We start from the raw sequence: 14,941 nt of genomic DNA on the forward strand, positions 1-14,941 counted from the left end.
GGGTGTGTAATCTAAAATGAAGCCCATTCTAGAGTTAGTCATCCAAAAGGGACAAGTTAAACAAGGAACAAAACGTGTTTGTTTAATTTGGCTGTTTAAATTTTAACTGCTCTTTCTGATTTGGCATGTTTTTAAAGCTGTTATAATCAGGCTTTTCTTTTCTTGTTTGTTTCATAGGGGAGTTTGGCACTTTCCCCTGTGATATTGCCATATGCTTTAAAAAAACCAGCTACTTGGGGCACTGTTAGCATGCCTCAGTGCACACCGTATGTTAGAAGCAAGGCCAGACGACTGTGTTCTGCTCCCAGTTACACCAGTGTAAATTTTCCTTGGTCTATACTGGTGACAAACTGAAAGCAGGGTTTGTCCTTAGATATGAGACAAATATGACTTTTTTGTTTTCAAAAACAAAAATTTGGAAGCAGATAACTTTTCCCCACGTCACGGGCAGTATCAAGATCAAATCACATGCAATGAAAATATTCAGCCGGCTTCAACAGGCTTTGATAAAGGCTCCTCTGTTACTGAGAAAATAAGATTCATTAAGCATCTGTCTGTCTTTATCAGAAGTATTTGAGAGAGAGAGTCTGCAACTCCTATATTGTAGGCAAAAATATTTACAAACCTTTTGTAAGCAGCAAATGCTTCCATACCACATGATAAAAATGTCAGTCAGTTCCTTTGGGTTTTTTTGATTACCTTTTATTCTTCATAAACCTGCATTAACGAGGAAATAAGCTGTTATGTTCAGTCTCAGCCTGGTTATTCATAGTTCTGCAGGCTAACATTTAGATTAAATTAGCCACTAGAGGGTGTTTACAGGCTCCCTCAAATGCAATGAAAACACTGAAAATAGCATAGAAAACGTAGCTGAAAGTATTTCAGGAATACATTTTGATTTCACGGACCAACTTCAGATATGGGGGAAGTGGGTACAATGCTAGTGACTTCTAAGAGCTCTTCTTTGCTTCTTTCCAAGCCCTTGGTGTAGTCCACCGTTAGTGCAAACTAGATCTTACTTTATTCTCTTTTTCTGCCTCAGCCTATCAGACAGCTTGTTGCCTATTTCTCCCTTGTGCTTACAGCCTACAACAAGCCTCCAGTGATAACCCAGCAACTTCTTGAGCCTGAGAGAGCCAAAGAGCTGAGCCGATCCACTCCAGTCCTTCTGTCTGAGGTAGTAATGTCCATTGAGCCCCTGAAGCTCATAAGGTGCATGCTGAAAATGTCCTTCCTAGTCACTGACCTGCTGTGGGGTGTCTCTGAGAGGACCCTTAGAAATTGTGACAGGCATAGTCAAATTCCTTAAAAAAACATAAAATTTCAGCTTGTCCTGATTTCTTGTGTTGTTCTCCCTGCAAAGCTGCATGCTCGAATGACCTTCCCTACAGCCAGGCAGGTTGCATGCAGCTCTGTTTGTAGTCAGTTAATGATGACGTTTTTTCAGATGGTCCGAGGGAAAGTCCCTATGGAGACTCCCTGCACTATCTTCTGTTCTCGTAACCTGCTTCTCTCTCTAATGGGGCTCCGCTGAGCTCTCGGGTTCTGCGTGTTGTGCTTTGTAGTGCCTGTGCCACGGTGGTTAAAGATGCCTGTTATTTTCTCAACAGACTGAATCGGACACGGCTTCAGAAATCAGCTTTCAGTTTAACAGGCACAAAAAGACTCCCAGCATTGGCAGCCACTCCTCCGACATGGCCTCAGTCTCCTCGGTAGGTCCTTAATGCATTCATCTTGCTTGAAAGGGTTTCTCCGTGGGATGTAGTGATGCTGCATTCAATTCCAGTATTGTGGCACCTGGGGTGTCCCATGCGTTTCTGGGCGTTGTGTTGTTAGAAGGATGAGGGGATGACGATTATTATTATTAATTATTTATTTGCCTTATAATAGTGCTGAGAGACCCCGTTCAAGATTGGGGTCCCATTGTGGTATGTGTTATATAACCACAGAGTAAGAAACAGTTTGTGCTCCAAAATGCCTGCAAACTAAATAGGCAAGACTGAGAGCATATGGGAGACAGGAAGTATTATTATTGTGACTATTTGATGGATGGGGACTGGAGGCACAGTGGGATGAAGTGACTTATCTATTCATGTACCATCACAATCTGCATGTCAGAGGTGGGAATTGAGCCTGGAACTCTCTGGTTCTGGTTCGGTGTCCCACCCATAGGGCCCCCTATCTTTTAGCAGCAGTTGGAGGGAGTTCAAAGAAAGAGTACAAAAATGGCACTAGAGGCTCCCGAGGAAATATTGAAAGAACTAAATGCATTTAATGAGACTAAGTGATCCCTAAGGAGAAGACATATTGGGTGGGCCTGATGAAATGCCTGAATGAGAAACTCAAGACTCGTGTGCCCGCAGCGCTTTTGAAAATTCCACCCTCAATTCCCTGCTAGGGTGAACGAGAAGAGTGGATCTGGCTTGAAGAGAGGATGTAATTAGCAGATTCCTTTGGGGGGCAATGGAATACAGTTAAGAAAGGAGAAAAATGAGTCTGCTTAACAGGAAACACTTTCTCCCAAATATGATGATACTGCACAGTGGTGTTGTGAGGGTTAATCACTTGCTTTATTAACTGCAGTGCCATCTACATTAGCCTTTCAGTAACTCAGAGTAATTGCTGCACTGGAAAAACCCTCTTGTCTTATACCTCTGGGACCTGTGTGTTATTTCTGCATGATCATCCACTCATAGAAGCCAATGGGCTGAGTTGAATTTTTGAAAAGGGAGACCCGAAGCCCATGAGCCATTGCACAGCTATGTTTGTGAACACAACTGATTCAGTGAGCGCCTGGCTATCCCTGTGCACATGTAGACACACAGCTGTGCATATGCAGGCATGGGAACAGGGCACACACCGAGTGCTTGGTTGGCTGTTGGCATCTCAGAGCGGGGTTGTCTGCCGCCACGTTGTACAGTACCATGCACACTGAAAGTATCCAAAGCTTGAGCCAACCCCTAAGATCCTTGCTCAGTTTGTCCTCAGTGGTAAGGCTTTCATTACCATTTGTGGGAATTAGCCTGAATGAAAACGGAATAACATTTGAGTAAGGAATTTGTGATTTTGGCCTAAGCGTGTTGAATGTATACAGAATGAGTGTGGTGCTCTCAGCATTTCTTTTCTGAAAAACCTAATCATGCTATCTCCTGTTGGACCAGGATAACAGTCTGCTGACCCATTGTGCGCTCGAGCGAAAGAGGTCCTGCTGTCCACTTTGGTCCCTTTGGCCCAAATGGCCAGTTCCAGTAAAGAGCTTCTAGATTTCAGGATGAGAATTGAGTCAGGGAGTCGTTCAGTGAATGCAGACATCGAATGCTGCTTAGCACTACCCTTATGGCTTGTGATAGTCCCATCCTCACTGCCCTGGGGCCTAGTTCTTGAGTCCTTGGTTGTAGTTCATGAGTATGGGTTGTTGGATTGGCCCAAAGTCAAATGCAGAGTTTATTGCATTTTTCACTGGCAATATACTTTTAGGGTCATTTGTTACCCTTGCCAGACCAAGCGGGAAGATGCCTGTCTGATTAGCACTAACCTTGCTCTTCCATCCGGACAGGTGAGTGGTAGTGTGCTAAGTGTGTACAGTGGTGATTTTGGGAGTGTGGATGCCCAAGGGATGGTGCAGTTTGCTCTGGATTACGATGAGAAAAACCGAGAATTCCAGATCTTCGTTTCCCAGTGCCAGGACCTGGCTGTCGTGGATGACAAGAAAGGCAGATCTGACCCGTGAGTGAAAAATAGATTTGAGTTTCATTCTGCTTGCCAACCTTCTAACTTGCCCAATCCATTTCCATCAGTTAATATATCTCCTTTCTGGAAGTGTATTGGTTTCCTTCGTCCAGACTTCTGGCCTTCACTTGGTGGCACCTGGCTGCTCCCATTGACATTTAATACCTCTTTTGCTGTTGACTTAAATTGGACTGGGACTTGGAAGCTGTAAACCTGATTGCTGAGCATGGAATTCCCACTGAAGACAGTGGGGTTAGGGTGCACGGTGCCTCTTATGATGAAGCCATAGTTTACTTACATTGTCCATTCCTTTAGGGCATAGGTAGGCAAGTAACAAAATAGTGTTGTAAACACACATACAGTCATTGTTACTCCTTCCCTGTCATATGATGCATCCACCTCTGCCATTTCAGACTTTGACTTAACTATGTAGAAAGGTAGAAGAGTGAGTTTGGTCCTAATTATGATGGTGGATCTAGATGACATGGGCCCATGTCTATGATCAAATCTGGTTTGGATCACTAAGTTCGTTTCTCATAAACTACCAAAAAGCCATTACATAGAATAAACAGTTGGGTTGCTATTACGTTGGCTCAGATTCAGACCTAGAGGTGAAAGTCAGATTATCGGATCTCTGAAGACATCCCACTTTTCTCTTACTTCACCTGTACACAAGGTCATTGCTATCTCATATGTGCAGAGATCTAATACCATGATAGCCAGACCCCTCTTCCCTTTACTGTCTTTACTATTTTGGGCAACGCAGAAAATGATATATAACGGTTTCTATATAATTGCCAGCTTTATTGGCCATGCAGCAGCCTGCCTCTGATTTTGTGGGAATTTGCCTGTCTCCGCTGAATGTTTTATATCCTTTCAGAGAAGCCAAGTTAATATCCTAGCGGATTTCTTAATTAGTTTTGGCTCCAGACTGTCGACTCCAGGTCTTCTGTTAGCATAAATTCCATGTAACAATTCAGAATTCTCCTCTGTTTATTGGAGCATGGCACTGCTGAATGTCAAGTTCTTTTTTTCCAGGTATGTCAAGACTTATCTTCTCCCCGATAAAGCTAGAATGGGCAAGAGGAAAACTTCAGTGAAGAAGCGAACAGTGAATCCCATTTACAATGAAGTGTTAAGGGTAAGAACATGAACACATTGCCAAGAGCTGTATTGTAGCACACTTAGAATTCCCTGGCAAAATCAGGATCTGGCCTTTGAAAACATTGAACATGTGCAACCTTCTGTCTATAAGTCCGAGTTGTGGGTGTTCATTACTGTTTTGGATCTGGCCCTTGACCTTGCTGCTCATTGCATTGGCTCAGTGTTGTACCTCAGTGGCTAAGGAGATGGCTAAAGAGAGAGTTCATGAGTACACAACATGGTATACTTGTTGTGATGGTACAGTTATAGGCTGTATGTTGTGATGGTGCAGATATAGGCTGCAGATAGGTAACTAGAAAGAGCTAGGCCTACACAGCTCATCAGACCCCCCTCAAAGAAGATTAATTGTGTAACCTAATAAGTATTAAGGATTTACAAGCGTTAATTACCAAAGTGTTGCATCCTCTTTATTGTTAGATAGTCCATCACCCTACTAACAAAGGACTTGACCAAGACCACAGGCTGAGTTGTATCAAGCCTGAGATAAGGATGCAAGTTATTTGTATCAGGCTTTTATGTCCACTGGACCTGGGTATCAAACAACCCTTACTGGTGGCCTGAAGTGATCTGATTAGCTTGTGTGTAGGCAAATGGCTGAGTGGGAGCCTCTCTGTGGGGTCTTTCCAAAAAGCAAAGAACCCAAGGGCATGAGTTTTACAGAGCTCAGAGCCAAAGAGGGGCAGGGCAGGAGTGACTTATGAATAACTGGGGATCAGTGACCAGTATGAGTCTCATGGTAGTCAATCCCAGCTGATGTAGTCCTCTGATCAAAGTAGACTGGACTTTCATTAGAACATGCAAACCAAATCCCTCTGGCTGTGTGTTCACAGAGGAAAGCATCAGTGTGTGCCTACTTCATGGTTTTTGAACATTTGAGTTTGGCAGCACTGGGACTTTTTGGGGGGTACTGAGTTTCAAAGGCCTTTTCTGCCCTAGCTATTTACTTCTTATTTCTTCCACTGACTCGCATTTGTGAAAGTAGGAATTTGTAGCCCTACTAATGACATCATAATAGGTGGAGCTCTGAGGATTACTTAAAAGCTCCACATCTTTTTTTTTAATATGATAAGACTGTGCAGGTAAAAATGGAAATCTGTATCCACCTGCTCTAAGCAAAACATCCTCCTCCGCATCTGAATAGAGCTGAATGCAGCACAGAGTCCGGCTACTCAAAGGAGGGGCTTTGACTTTCAAAGTTTGTGCAGACTGCATGTAGGTTGAAACAGAGCAGGTCGCTTGTTTTTCAGGCTGAAACAGGGCAGGTTGTTTTTTCTGATGATGGAAAATTCAGCAAATTGAAAAGCATTTTGAACACCTATCCTCTTTTCCCCCATAGTATAAAATAGAGAAGATGGTCCTGCTGATCCAAAAATTGAATCTTTCCGTGTGGCACAATGACCCGTTGGGGCGTAACAGCTTCTTGGGAGAGATTGAAATAGACCTAGCTAGCTGGGACTGGAGCAACAAGAAACTCAACTGGTACACATTGAAGCCACGGGTAAGTGCATTGCATTTAGCTTTTAGTTATATTTCTTGATAAGATTTTGTTTTTGCAATGCTCCAAGTGCAAAGAGCACACTTATTAACTTGACAAACTGGCCCAATACCAATGAAACGAAAAAGTTCCCCACCTGGAAAAGGACCTAGCAGTATATTGTGGTGGGCTCTGCCAGCACTGAGTGGAAATTAGATCCAGAGTCATTGTAAATTCTTGATTAAGTCTGGGATTGCTTAAGGTCATAGCTTAAGGATGGATGGAGAAGAAAGGCAGGCAAAGCCTAGCCCCCCTTGCAATTTCTAGGTCAAAGTCAGCAACTTAATTTGCACCTGGAAACCAGTCAGAAGCCAGTGCAAACAAAGGCACAGCAAAAATGCATCATGCAGTTTATCTTCCGCTGTACAGCAGATGCTGCACATGGGAGGTGGAGGTCATTAAAACACCCCAAAGCTACAACTTGCCTATCCTGCTGGCCACTTGAAGTATCTACCGACAGACTAATGTTTTTGCCTAGTTAACCACAAGAACTCCCTCCCTTCAAAGGCAAACTTTGTAAAGTGTTCGAAACACACTGCAGGGAGATCAGGAAATGAAGGGACAGAACTATTTCCTTGGCCTACTCCAGGTCTGGGGCATTCATTGTAATGGAGCACCGTAACAGAGGGAATGAAGAGAGGCAGGAAAGGGCAGAGTTATAGCCAGTGAGTCTGTGATAAATTGGCCCTATGTGAGCAGACGCAACAGCTGCAATGGGTATGGTAGCCCATGAGCACATGGACTAGTATGACACAGATCTGAGACGAGAAGGTGACCTCTGCAGAGCTTCCCTAACTCTCCTGTCCTGAGGTGTGTTGATAACAACAGCAAATCCAACCCTCCTTTTGGAATAATTATTTTTTTCTGAGCCCACGTCTGACTCCTGTGCAAAGCTGGAGCAAACTGGTGGTGTCTTTTGTGCAGTGGAGATGATGGGAACATAATGTTCTTCTCTTGACACAGAGGACTCTAGGGTTGCTATAGGCCCTGAAACTGCTGTGCTTCCATTCCCCACTCTACTGGCTCCTTGAGTTTCTGACAAGCTCTGTCTATGCCAAAGGAGCAAAGCGGGTGAAGAAGCACTGGCTGCAGGGGAGCGATAGGATCCCAGAATACTCAGCACTGCATTTAGCAGTAGCACAGTGGAGCACCTATGGAGAACCAGTGCAGAAAGTAAGGCATGGACTCCTGTGACAGTTGTGCCAATCTCACTTTACTGTTCTGCCATTTAATTAGCATCGTTTTATTAGTACTTAAGGTGGTTTAAGACCAAATTCTGAAACCCTTGCTAAGACAAGTAGCAATTGCTCCCACAAAGAGGCCCACTGCACACCAGGAGTCTGTGTTATGTACAATCATGCATTCCTGTTAACCGTAGAGGCCATTTCATACTTTACTGAGATTGTCATTCAACTGGACCTGAAGCAGGCTTGTTTTTGCAAGGCTAATAGCAAGAGTAAGCACTACTGCATGTAATGGTTGTAGGATCAGGCTTGTAAGCATCTTGGCTCCAAACAACTGGAGGATATTGAACTTTTGTGTAACAGAATTACTTCAGGCACATAATAACGATACAGCACTTAAGACCGTAATGTATACTATTGACTATAATGTATCCATTGGATACATTTTTGATTCCCACTGTGCTTCTGGGAAATGCGTGAGTCATTATCATTATCTCCATTTCAAACTTTAGGAAATGGATGCAGGGAGGTTATGTGACATGCCCAAGGCTATGGAGGAAGTGAGAGTCAGAGCCAGTGCTAGAACAAAGGAGTGTTTGATTCCTCATTCTGGATAAATCTGGTGGCTGCATATCCTTCTCATTTTGAAACCAACATAACAGTCCTAGTTGGAATATTCTTATGGGTGTGAAATCTGGCAGTGATGAAGCATTTGACATCTGTTTTTCTCTAACAGGAAAACAATTATAAAAAATGATTGTTATAAAAATTATATGCTTTTCTCTACTTCCTAAAGAGAGGCTTAACCTTTTCAAAAGACCAGAGCAGTCCCCATCTCTCAGCAGCATTGCCTGCCCTTGCCAGCAGCAGTAAGGTGAACTGTCTGTTCATCCCCTTTGGGAGAAATGGCTTCAGTTTTTGAAGTGGATCCAGGAAGGGAAGTTACTCATTTATTGAAAACTATTTCGGAAAAGATGCTGTTGCAGCTTGCAGTAGACTCCATCTTGATCACCAGGCTGCACACCAGGGGCTCTGTGACAGTCCTCCTGGTGGCAGTGAAGTTTGTCTTGCTTCAAAAGCCTGGTCCCCATCACTTGACTTGAAGGAGATTCCCCTTTTGTATTTAAGCAGTATAAGCCAGTTACACACAACTGGGTAGTTCTGATTCCACCAGAAGAGGGTAGGAGCGCACATGCACGCTAGGCAATGTATACTGCCCTGGTGTTTCCAAACGAGCCTATTGGGAACATTTATTTTATGATGTAGTCTCTGCAGCCATATGTCATCAGTGTAACCTGACATCAATTTGACAATAACAATGAATAGCTCTCCCCCCATAAAGACCTTCCCCACTCCATCCCATCCTTAAACTGGTGTGCAAGTAACAGGGCCTTCCCACATGACCTAAAAGCCTGATAACTCAGGCATCCATTTTCCAAATGGCTAGTGACCTCCATGTTTGGATGTCCAATTTGAGATGCCTTATAGAGGCCTGGCTTTCAGAAGGTGGTGAGCACCTGCTGTCTGACAATCAGGCCCCTTTATATCTCGAGCTGGGTGCTGCCCAAATGGAGGCACCCCAAATCACTAACTAGCTTTACCCGTTTGGACCACAGGCTCTGAAAGATCATGTTGGAGAGTGAAGAGCCCTTCCCTGAGGAACAGACTGCTGCAGCCATGCCTATCTTGGGGCTCTCAGCTTGAGCGTCCCCCACTGAACTCAAATGCTGCCTGTTTCTTGCTAATACATGTTCAGCCTGTCATAGACCTTTCTCTTTTAGAGCCTTTCTGCCAGTAACGGCGTGGATCATCGAGGAGTGATGAATCTTTCTATTAAATACGTCCCACCTGGAAGCTTAGGTAAAATGTATTTTCTATGTTAAGATGTATTGCCTGCACCAGGGGGCACACAGCACTGCTATTTAAGGCCTGGTTAAAGAATAATCTTATTAGAGCAGAAGCTGATCTTTGTGCTCAGCATGAACGCACAACCCCAGGTGTTTTATATTTCAGTCCTCATGTTGGGTATGATTTGTGTTTTAATTAACCCTGCCCATTTGCAGCTCATTGCTCAACCCTGGAGCAGACGGGAGCTTGCTCTTGTGCCCTTTAACCAATGTCTTATGAGAACAGGGCTGGCAAGTCCTAACTGGAGTCCTATTTAGACTTGCTTTGACCGGGCTGGTGTCACCCAGGTGGGAGTTTATGGAGCGGACAGGCTGAAGCTAGGGTGGGAGTCTTGGCTACAGATAAACCACGATGACTCTCGGATCTAGACGAATGTTCAAGGCAGTGGTTTGTGCCAGCTGAGGAGTTGGGCAGAGGCTCTGTAACAAAAGGACTAGATTCTGCTTAGCTACGGGCCTAAAGCAAATGTCCTTTCTACCGGGGGAAAGGAGTGTAAGGAGGTTAATACTGCACCAGGCTTAGGATGAATGAGAGAAAGATCTACCATGGTCCTTTGTACCCTTTGGGCCCCCCCACAGCCTCCTCTCTCACCTTTCAGTCTTGCCACTGCCTCTGCTTCAGATTACACTCCCATTAGCGTTTCTACCCCTGGCCCTGCTAATGAACCTGCCTGTCCTAGTAAAGTCGCTCTACTGGGCATGCAGCAATTTTATGATCCATAAGGGAATCGTACTAGCTATGGCTAGTGTCTCGAGGTGCATTTTCAGTGTGGACTATCACTGGAACAGATGCGCATAGCCACATACCCAGCACCACTTGCATCTGCATGAGGTTGCGTTGGAGAAAGGAGTGGACACAGCCAGGGCCTGTATCAACCTCCTCCTGGTCTAGTGAAGGAAGCCCCTCCATTTCATTGAGTACTGTGTTCAAAACATTTGATTGACGCAGTTCTGTTTTCCTAAATAGCAGGTACAAAGAATCCCCCATCTGGAGAAGTTCATATCTGGGTCAAAGATGCTAAGGACCTTCCCCAGTTACGTCCTTCTGGAGTTGACTCCTTCGTGAAATGGTACGTGTGAGCCTGTGAGGATGAGTGGGCAGGGCCTTGGCGTAATGCTAGCTTTTTTATCTGAAAAGAGGCCCCCAGAAACCTGCATGTTTCTTTTCTTCTAACGGTTTTACCTGCCAGGGCCTCTGCTTTCCGCACTATAAATAGCTGCCCATTATCTCGCACACAGTGCTCTATTCTGTAGGATCAACTAGAGTTAATCGCCTTTCCTGTTTAACGTGAGCCAAAATCTCAAGTCCTTACTTTGGGAAAGTTTTATCCAGGAGGGAACTGAGTCAAGCCAGAGGACCAGCTTTCATGCTTGGCCCTGTCTGCTCAGGCAATGGAGAATTTTGTGGATAAACAGCCATATACACAAGCTTTAGGGAGGCTTGCCTCTCTATTCATTTTGTATGTGAGACTGGCACAAGTAATCTGTTTTGGTCTTAGAAGTGCACAGTGTAAGCCCACATTTGTAGTTTTGGTCTCAACAAAATCCGTTATTCGTTATAAAAGTAGCTGAAGAGAGGACTTTTGAAGCAGATGCTGCCTCTATTCCTCAGGGATGCTAGGGCACCTGAGCTCTGGGAACATGCCCATAGATTCACAGATTCATAGATGTTAGGGTCGGAAGGGACCTCAATAGATCATCAAGTCCGACCCCCTGCATAAGCAGGAAAGAGTGCTGGGTCTAGATGACCCCAGCTAGATACTCGTCTAACCTCCTCTTGAAGACCCCCAGGGTAGGGGAGAGCACCACCTCCCTTGGGAGCCCGTTCCAGACCTTGGCCACTCGAACTGTGAAGAAGTTCTTCCTAATGTCCAGTCTAAATCTGCTCTCTGCTAGCTTGTGGCCATTGTTTCTTGTAACCCCCGGGGGCACCTTGGTGAATAAATCCTCACCTATTCCCTTCTGTGCCCCCGTGATGAACTTATAGGCAGCCACAAGGTCGCCTCTCAACCTTCTCTTGCGGAGGCTGAAAAGGTCCAGGTTCTCTAGTCTCTCCTCGTAGGGCTTGGTCTGCAGGCCCTTGACCATACGAGTTGCCCTTCTCTGGACCCTCTCCAGGTTATCCGCATCCTTCTTGAAGTGTGGCGCCCAGAATTGCACGCAGTACTCCAACTGCGGTCTGACCAGTGCCCGATAGAGGGGAAGTATCACCTCCCTGGACCTATTTGTCATGCATCTGCTGATGCACGATAAAGTGCCATTGGCTTTTCTGATGGCTTCATCACACTGCCGGCTCATGTTCATCTTGGAGTCCACTAGGACTCCAAGATCCCTTTCCACCTCTGTGCCACCCAGCAGGTCATTCCCTAGGCTGTAGGTGTGCTGGACATTTTTCTTCCCTAGGTGCAGCACTTTGCATTTCTCCTTGTTGAACTGCATCCTGTTGTTTTCTGCCCACTTGTCCAACCTGTCCAGGTCTGCTTGCAGATGTTCCCTGCCCTCCGGCGTGTCCACTTCTCCCCATAGCTTTGTGTCATCTGCAAACGTGGACAGAGTACATTTGACTCCCTCGTCCAAGTCGCTGATGAAGACATTAAAGAGTATCGGTCCAAGGACCGAGCCCTGCGGGACCCCACTGCCCACACCCTTCCAGGTCGAGACTGACCCATCCACCACGACTCTTTGGGTGCGACCCTCTAGCCAATTCGCCACCCACCGGACTGTGCAGTCATCCACATCACAGCCTCTTAACTTGTTCACCAGTATGGGGTGGGATACCGTATCGAAGGCCTTCCTGAAGTCTAAGTATACGACATCCACCCCTCCTCCTGTGTCCAGGCGTTTTGTAACCTGGTCATAGAAAGAGACTAGGTTGGTCAGGCACGATCTGCCCGCCACAAACCCATGCTGGTTTCCCCTCGGCATAATTTGCCCTGCCGGGCTCTCACAAATGTGAGCCTTGATAATTTTTTCAAAGACTTTACCAAGGATGGAGGTGAGACTGACTGGCCTATAGTTGCCCGGGTCCTCCTTCCTCCCCTTTTTGAAAATGGGGACCATGTTAGCCCTTTTCCAGTCCTCCAGCCCAAAAGCGAGGCTTTATTTTATTATGAATACATTTCTACTTGAACCATAGGACTCATAATCATAGCTACAACTTAAAACAGGGATGTCAAAAAGAACTGCTGAGCCCTGTCATCCAGCCCCTGGTGCTGCCGCTAGGTCTGAGTTGACCCACACACTGGTCCCACATCCTGAGCCCAGGACGTGCACTACACATGGTGCCCACTTCAGCCCATCTGGTCTGGGATCCATGCTACATGCAGAGCCCACCCTAGCCATTCTGGCTGCCCCACACATGGCACCCGCTCTGGGACCCATGCTACATGCAGCGCTCTTTCCAGCTGCTCTGGGACCCATGCACACATAGCCCACCCCCCTCCTCCACCCGATCTGGTCCTTTACATGCACAGCACATGGTGCCCACTCCAGCCATTCTGGGACCTGTGCTGCACACGGTGCCCAACATGGGGGGAGTCAAAGGGTCATGGAGCCAGATGAGTTTGACAACCCTGACTTAAAAGAAGCAGATCCCTATTAGAGAATTCCAGTGTTAAGTTTAATTTACAAGTCCTGCTAGTAGTTGTCAGCAGAGGATAAATAGTACAAAACAGTTTTGATAGCAAGCTGTTGTATGGCACTCTTTTATCTTCAGCTGATGAGCATCTTTCTTAGTCCTTTCCTTTCTCATGTCCACGTCACTGATTGCATTGGAATCTGACAGGCTGCACCCTGAATGATTCTGCTCTGGCCCCAAACTTTTGTGACCTCTTGGGCTGTCAACCATGTGTACCTTAGTGCCCAGGCAACCCTAGCCACCATTTTTCTTACTGAGGACCACCAATATTGGCAAAAATTAGGGATTTATTTGCTCAGCGAACTTTGCTTTCTTACTTTTCAAAATGAAGGTAACTATTTCCATGTGTATAATGGAGTGACACTTGCATCTGTAGGTATATGGATTTATTTAGGTATCTGTTTATACAAAGGAGAAAAGATCCAAACCTTCCAAGTGGGGATCAAGGTTTGGTCTTCTGTAGAGTTCAGTGTGTTCAAACTTGTTTTGATCTGGATACTTATATGCAGAAATCTGGTCAAAAATTGATGACATTATCAAACATTTCAGAAATTATTTTTTTCAACATTATTTTCAAAATGGAACAAGTTTATATTGTATTAATTTTTCATATTTTAAATTTGTTGAAAACAGTAGGAGACTGGTTTGCCTTTTGGAAAATAAAGTATGGGAAAAAAAGATCTCTCAGAAAATGTTTAAATGTTTTTTGTGTAGAAGTCTCACTATATGAGCGAGCAAAATTGTACAGTAACAATGTAAAAAAAAAAAAAGGCATTTTTCCTTTTTTAAAATTTTTTTCCATGTTCCCATTTATATTTTGCTACTGTGAACATTTTGTTTAATCAACTTAGACACAAGTGGGATTACTGCAAAATGTTTCTTTTCTCTAAATTTTTACAAATGAAATTTTTAAATGTTCTTTTTTAGAAATATTAAAGAAGTAGACAGATGCTCACCCTAGTTATGAAAAAAGGAATGTTTCTAATATGTTGACAACTTCTGACAAAAATAACCAAACTTCTATTTATTTTTAAAAAGAAGAAAGAAAATCACTTTTCCCATGCAAATTTTTGGCAAAAACTATTTTTGATACAAAAATGTTAACCTGTTCTGCATGTCTGAAAAGATTCATTGTTGCCCTGAGACTGGGTTTCTCCTCTGCTTAGAAGTGAGGAGTGTTTAATTCAGATACAGCCTGACAAAAACAGCAGAGAGATATTTTAAAGCTTGTTGACACTCTATTGTATGGTGTATTTTTTTCTCTCTCTAAGCTATGTGCTTCCGGACACCAGTAAGAAGAGCTACCAGAAGACCAGAGTTATAAAGAGAGACACAAACCCTCTTTTTAATCACACCATTGTATATGATGGGTTCCACACAGAGGACCTAAAAGACGCTTGTGTTGAATTGACTGTGTGGGACCATGAAAAGCTGACCAATCATTTCCTTGGAGGGATTAGGTTAGGCCTTGGGACAGGTAAATCGCTTTCCTTTACCTTTCATTGAATATCATCTGCTCAGCTGTAGAATACAACGGGGCCCTGCATATGAGTTTCCTGTTGAAGGGAGGGCAGTCGGTGGTAGGGAGTCTGGACATAGCTTAAGCATAACTGACTGTATTTACATGATACATGCTGCTCCTGGATCAGATATGGTCACAAAGGATATGCTGGCCAACCCACTCTGTCAGGAATTTCTGTCCAAACAGCAGTGCCTGGATCATAAGAATTACCTCCGCCTCAAGACTAAGACTAAACAGTGTTCACTCACTAAGAACGTGAGAAGC

At 44.6% G+C, this 14,941-nt stretch overlaps 1 protein-coding gene across 1 annotated transcript in view; it reads left to right on the forward strand.

Annotated features, from left to right (window-relative positions):
• The window catches only part of LOC106737022 (synaptotagmin-like protein 2), a 41,082-nt gene that overhangs the window by 20,452 nt on the left and 5,689 nt on the right, over positions 1 to 14,941 (forward strand). Inside the window, exons 8-15 of the mRNA XM_019487792.2 lie at positions 1,086 to 1,177; positions 1,611 to 1,712; positions 3,557 to 3,726; positions 4,768 to 4,870; positions 6,230 to 6,391; positions 9,393 to 9,471; positions 10,486 to 10,588; positions 14,427 to 14,632. Coding sequence (XP_019343337.1) covers positions 1,086 to 1,177; positions 1,611 to 1,712; positions 3,557 to 3,726; positions 4,768 to 4,870; positions 6,230 to 6,391; positions 9,393 to 9,471; positions 10,486 to 10,588; positions 14,427 to 14,632 — 1,017 coding nt within the window. The remainder of the gene's footprint in view (positions 1 to 1,085; positions 1,178 to 1,610; positions 1,713 to 3,556; positions 3,727 to 4,767; positions 4,871 to 6,229; positions 6,392 to 9,392; positions 9,472 to 10,485; positions 10,589 to 14,426; positions 14,633 to 14,941) is intronic.

The sequence above is a fragment of the Alligator mississippiensis genome, chromosome 8, assembly GCF_030867095.1.
Source record: "Alligator mississippiensis isolate rAllMis1 chromosome 8, rAllMis1, whole genome shotgun sequence".
Classification (NCBI taxonomy): Eukaryota; Metazoa; Chordata; order Crocodylia; family Alligatoridae; genus Alligator; species Alligator mississippiensis.